Below are 6,356 nucleotides of genomic sequence, written 5' to 3' on the forward strand. Positions count from 1 at the left end.
TTTTCAGTTATTTATATGTCCTTCTAAGAAACAGGGTAATTTATTTCAATTTACATGTAGTCTGAAAAAATTGAAGAAAGTACTTAATAATGCCTTTGTACTAATTGAATTTCTATATGTTTATGTAAATGCTTCTGAAATTTAAAATGAAAATACTGAAAATGAACAAGGCATCTACACTTGTGGTATAGATACATGGGAAACTAATAGTTGTATTTTCTCTTTTTACAAACTCTAGGGGGGACGCAAAGATTACCTCGCACAATTGGAGTGTCATTGGCAAAAGAACTCATCTTCTCTGCACGCATTGTAGATGGTGAGGAAGCAAAATCAATAGGATTGATTAGCCATGTGGTAGAACAGAATGAAGCAGGGGATGCTGCATACAGAAGAGCATTAGCTCTGGCAAGAGAATTCTTACCTCAGGTATAACAAATTATTTTGATTTTGGTTTTTAGTTTTTACCAAATAATAAGACTGAAAAAGAAACAGCTTTATTAAAGAGAACTGTCACAAAATTATGTATCAAAAAGCTGTGCTATTTATGTGACAAGTAATAAGTTTTCTTTCCTGTATTGAATGTTGTTATTTGGAAACTATTTCATAGTGAAGAAAAAGCCTCCATCAGTCCTCATCTTGCCATGATCTGGTCTGTGTCTTCATGTGTTCTGGCTTTCAACTTTTAAACAAGAACAAAAAAATTATAGAGGTTTTATGTTTTAGTATAGCAATTGTTTCAATAGATTACTTTGTTGTTGAACTCCTCAGAAGAGAGGCAAAAGGTCCTAGGTAGAAAATTCATAGAAGGCACAAAAAGAAAATAATTAGTGAACCACTTTATTGAATCACAAGTGTAACAGCTAAAATTTTTCACTGGAAATGTAAAATGTGGTAGCTTAGGTATAACGTCAATTAATGTTAACCACCATTAATGGTGGTTATTTGTGTCTTGAACACTTTGATAGACAAAAATTAAAAGTACAGTAAAAATTTTAACATACAGTGGTTCTGGAAAATTGATTGATGGTTACAGCTTCTTATTAGAGATGCCTCATAAGAATTCAGCTTTTCCCAAATCAGCAGGCCTGGACATTGAGAAGCTGATGGATAGACACAGGACTGAGATGATTCCCAAAGATGTCTTGTAGTTCTGCAGGTCATTGGAGGCAAATGTGGGAATCCCTCTGCTCACTGGGGATCTCAGTGGCTCATGGGAGAATGTCATCACTTGACCAGAGCAGGCTTTGCATTAGCATACTGTAGGTTTGAAGCTTGCATCAGTTAATTTTATCTCATGATTATGTATTTTCACATCTCCATTGTGCAATAATGGGGACATAGGACTGACCTTGCAAAGACCTATATTGAAGTATCTTAAAGTGGCCATTCTGGGCCTTGTTTTGACAGAAATTGATAAAGCTTGACAAATGTGGACACACTCAACACTTTTGAAACTTAAACCAAACACAATAATCAGGTTCTTTTGAAAATACTTTTACTTTTTCTCAATATTCAAACTATCAGTTTAGAAGCAAATGTCTACTATAATGATAAAATTTGAAATATATGACTTATATACTATAAATGTAATGAAAATCCAAAGTCTAGATGGTCCTAATATAGAGTGCAGACTCTTCAATTAGAAATCTTTCAGGTTTTGATGTAAATAAACTTTTTCTCTCATTTTAGGGACCAGTAGCAATGAGAGTTGCAAAACTGGCTATCAATCAGGGAATGGAGGTAAGGATCTGTCCTTTCTGTGAGAGTAGGCCAGAAGTCAGGTTGGCAACAGTTATACTGTGGTGAAATTCTTTTTCCAGAACTCTTTTTATTTCTTATTGTGTACTCTTTCAGAGTCTATTTGGTCAAAACTTTCTAAAGAATGAAGTGTATTTTTTATATCTCAGACTCCTGAAATGCAGATTTCTGTAACAAGTCTTAGTAACCTCAAGAGTAGTGTACTTTGCTAATTATTAATAGTAGAAAGTAAACATAAACTACTGTGAACAAATTGTGTTTCAAATCTCAGGTGGGAAAAATTATCAAAGTCATACTCTGTCAAGCTCTCAAAGTTTAGTAATTAATAAAGTTAAAAGCTGAAGGGCATTTTATTTATTTGTAACAGCTTAGTAGCAGATAGTGTTAAAATTGTACCTGGAGCCTGATTTCATGTTTGATTCTAATTGCCACTCCATTGCCAACTATTGACCGAGATCTAAAGCTCATTTGGACATGTGTTTTACTTTAGGTGTACATATCCTAATGCTGAGTTCACCAGGTCTGTTCTTATTTAAAGTTAGGCTCTGCACCAGAACACTTTGCAGCTCAGTCTGGGAAAAAGGACCATATCACGTGCAGCATCTGAATCCAAGAAGATGAACTTGTCCTTTTTTCTTAAAAATCACAAAAGCAACCAGTGAGTTCAGCAAAGCGTAACACCAGTAAGTGGTGGCCTCAGAACCGAGCTCAGATGCCATTGCACAAAGAGTATGTTAGGTTTCCACAGCAAGTAATGGTGAAATTTGAGATTTATTCCAATACCCAAGGTTTAGAATGCTACAAGCTAAGTTATCTGACTACCAGATATAGTGGATTGAAAGGTCAAAAAAATGCTGTTTATAGAATTAGGGATGATAGAGTTAGATGGACTTTGAATGATCATCTCTAGTTCAGTCTTGAGACCCAAGACAAGATCTACTGTATCAAAACCAATCAAGCCAAGTGGTCATCCAAGCTGTTGTTACAAAACTACCATGGGCACAGATTTCATGGCTTCCTTTGATTATCCTATAACTTTTGATTATCCTATAACTTATCTCTCCTTGAAAAATGCTTGTGATGCATAGTTATAGTCCTTCCAGTGGTCAAGTGGAGAGCTAGTGAATTCTGGAGGATCTGGTGACAGATGGAGAAATAGTGAGGCCAAAATTCGGCTATTTCAAATGTTCAGGACAGCTCCCAAGGAAAATAAATTTATTAAAAATAGATGGTGATGATGATGATGATGATGATGATGATGATGATGATGATGATGATGATGTGGGACATGGGCCTCTTTATTTTTCCGCTTTAAATCCTTTTGAGCTTAAATCTGTATTTATTTTGTGGCATGCTGTCCTGTTCTTATATGACATTTTGAAGATACATGGTTTCAGAAAAAATTAAATAATCATGCAGTGCATCTTTTCCCCCGTAGTAAATGAAATTATGATAAATATGCAGGTAGCTAATGGTTTTTACCTAAGCAGATGAATTATAGTAAAGAGCAGATTTTTTTGTGTGTATTGCATGCTAGTTGTATTGCCAAATCAGGAGTCTGTTCCAGAAATATTAACCACTCTTACCACATTTCGATGTAGCATTTCTATGTTGAAGTAGTGTAAAAGAGCTTTGCAGAAGTATTTCAGTATGTGGCATATGAAAACACAATACTTGTGTTAGCTATGAGGAAATAATATATAATATCTTTTTGAAAATCTTTTAAAAACCATTGTATTCTGTTCCTCAGGTCGACTTAGTAACAGGTTTAGCAATTGAAGAAGCTTGTTATGCTCAGGTATGTAAATACGATTACATGAAAAAAACACAGAAAACAGGCTTTGTTGATGCCTGTTACGAAACATGCAGAAATTCAACTAGAAATTGCGCTGTGATTTCTTCTGCAAACTTTTTGGCATTTTATTTGAACTCCCATCTATTTGGTCTAATTTTGTAAGGAGTTTAAGGGAGGAGGTGTAGATCAGGAAAATAACACGTCCATACCAGTACTTTTAGGGTGAAAGTAGTGAAGCAGTTCCAGCCATATACCTAGACAGTCAGACACTACTATGCCAGTCTAAGGACAGCCTTGCTTCTGCTTTGTTTTGAGTTAACGTGAAATAATACAAAGGACACTTCACTAACATGTGCCATTAATGGCATGTGTGCTAATCAATAAAAATTTGAGACAAACCTCTTTGCCAGTGAAATATAGGAATGTTGTGTTTGAGATTATACGTTCTTGGACTTTGAGTCAAGTTTTTAGGATGGAAATATAAGCATCAGCATTATATGCTTATTTAAGATGTGCTAATCAGACTGATAAACTTCTTCCCCATCCCAAAAACCCAAAGTGAACCCAATCAAAAAACCCCAAGAAACCCAAACCCTGTTTTCCCCTCCCCTGCCCCTCCCTCCCCCAAAAAACAAAGCAATACAAAGCAAAACAAAATAACCCAACCAAACCGCAAACTCTAGAGACTTTGTTAAACTCACCTGTTCGGATAAAAGGTACTCCTTCCCCACCCAAATTGTTTATCAACCTTTTGTCGTGTCCTTGAAATGTCTGATACATTCCTATATCTGACTAGATAGTTTTAATTTTTCTGTTGTATTATATTTTTTGTGATGCATCCTGGATGCATTTAAGAACTAGGATTTATATGAAAATATTTTTCTTGCTATTGTTTTTGGTGTCAATAATGAATTTTTACTCTGCTCATTGCAGACTATCCCAACAAAAGATAGAATTGAAGGCCTTCTTGCATTTAAGGAGAAGAGACCTCCTCGCTACAAGGGAGAATAAAAGAATCTGATGCCTTTAAAATACAGGGGGATAAAAGTACTTCTATGAAGACCATTAAGGTGCACTTTACATCCGCACCTGGAATATCACAGTCACCAAAGTCAAATCATACAGATGTTACAACATTTTGAATATGTCCGTACTTGTACGAAGCCAAGATAGAAATGTGTATCAGCTCATGCTCATTACAGTTTCTGATGGTTGATCTGTGTATTGGCAAAGTCACAGGTTCGTGTAGCATTTTTAAAATTTCACATGTATGAAACATACCATTCCACAATTGAAAAAGCTTTGTAATTCTTTACATAGACAAGATGTAACTGTGATGTTAAGCATAAATCTGCTGTATCATTTTATCAAAACAAAAGCAACTACTGAACACCAAAAATAAGAAATTGTACCAAATATGCATTTAAATGATTCTGTACATCAGTAAAAATTATATTTGAGTATTCTATTGGAATATGTGTATTAATAATAAAGCTAGGAGAAATGAAAAGGATTATGATTTAGAAAATGTTATGCTTTGTTTATCTTACTTAGTCTATCCTAAGCAAAATGAAATTCACTTTAGCACTTAATGATGTCCTTTTGATAAAGTTGCCATTATATTCATTTAATTGTATTAAATGAAGACATTTTTGAGGCCAGCCTTTAATTATACATTCTTGTCTGTTAAACCTGTCTTTGTCTTGCGCTTCTCCAACATATCATCTGATCAGCACTGTAATGGAACTTTATTTCACTTGCCCCAGTTATTTTAAATTTTTGATGATTGTATTAAAGATGGTTCTGCGGGGATATGACCAATGTGCTATAATAGAACCTAGAATTATCTTAATCTCTAGAATATTCCTTTTGCAAGTTTTATGAATGTATATTTATATACAACAGGGATGATGTTGAAAGGTTCTTTATTTTGTGGTGGCCTCAGAGTTTTTTCCGTGCATTGCAAGAGAAATGCCGTAGATTTCAAAGTAAGAAAACTTGTGATTCATACTGTGTATTTGCCGTGGATGCAGCATATACAGCAAATGTCTGCAAATAACCTCATAGAAAGTATTTTTGTTAATTTTACTGGAAAATAAACATGGCTTAGCAGTCCAAGGCTGTCTTTTTATATTAAAAAGAAATGTATTCATTCTGGGTTACCATTGGCTCATGAAACTTGAGCATGCTTTGCTGTTTCTGCAACATTAGGTATGGTCACTGTCCATATCTATGATGATAAAGCAGCTCATCAACATGAAATGACAAGAACTCATTTAAATTCATATTTAGACATATCATTACATGTAAATTGATTATAACTGGTAGAGCTCACACTTTGTTGACTGGTAAACTTGCTGAGTCAATAATTTCTTGCACAATAATTTGCAAATAAAGTACTGGTACTTGTTTTGATAGTTATATAAAGCCTAGAGGGTCATTTTCTCGTGTTTTTGAAATGCTAACATGTAATTTTCATTTTTACTGACTACAAAACAATTATGTTAATAGGAAAAAAATATTAAGCATATGCTGATGGGTTTCTGTTGCATAACTTTGATATACAGTCTGGTTATTGAGCTGCCTCTGTTTCTACCAAGCACTGATTAAGTCGCTTCTGTGGATGTCTATTTAAAAACATCCAATAACTTTAAATATAGTGGTATATAATTGTGTAGATTCATGCCTTTAACTAGTAGTTTTGATCTCAGAAAATAATTTTGCTGTCACAGTGGTCTCTGCGTTCTTTTTCTCAGGAGAAGATAGTGTCATATCATAGCAATTTGAGTTCCTTCTTTGAAGT

At 34.4% G+C, this 6,356-nt stretch overlaps 1 protein-coding gene across 1 annotated transcript in view; it reads left to right on the forward strand.

Moving 5' to 3' along the window:
* Positions 1-5,671, forward strand: part of AUH (AU RNA binding methylglutaconyl-CoA hydratase) — a 110,867-nt gene extending 105,196 nt beyond the window's left edge. Inside the window, exons 7-10 of the mRNA XM_014869075.2 lie at positions 239-426; positions 1,690-1,740; positions 3,509-3,556; positions 4,487-5,671. Of these exons, the coding sequence (XP_014724561.2) occupies positions 239-426; positions 1,690-1,740; positions 3,509-3,556; positions 4,487-4,564 (365 nt within the window). The 3' untranslated portion in view covers positions 4,565-5,671. The remainder of the gene's footprint in view (positions 1-238; positions 427-1,689; positions 1,741-3,508; positions 3,557-4,486) is intronic.
* Positions 5,672-6,356: the final 685 nt, after the last annotated feature.

The sequence above is a fragment of the Sturnus vulgaris genome, chromosome Z, assembly GCF_052056855.1.
Source record: "Sturnus vulgaris isolate bStuVul1 chromosome Z, bStuVul1.hap1, whole genome shotgun sequence".
NCBI classification, from domain to species: Eukaryota; Metazoa; Chordata; class Aves; order Passeriformes; family Sturnidae; genus Sturnus; species Sturnus vulgaris.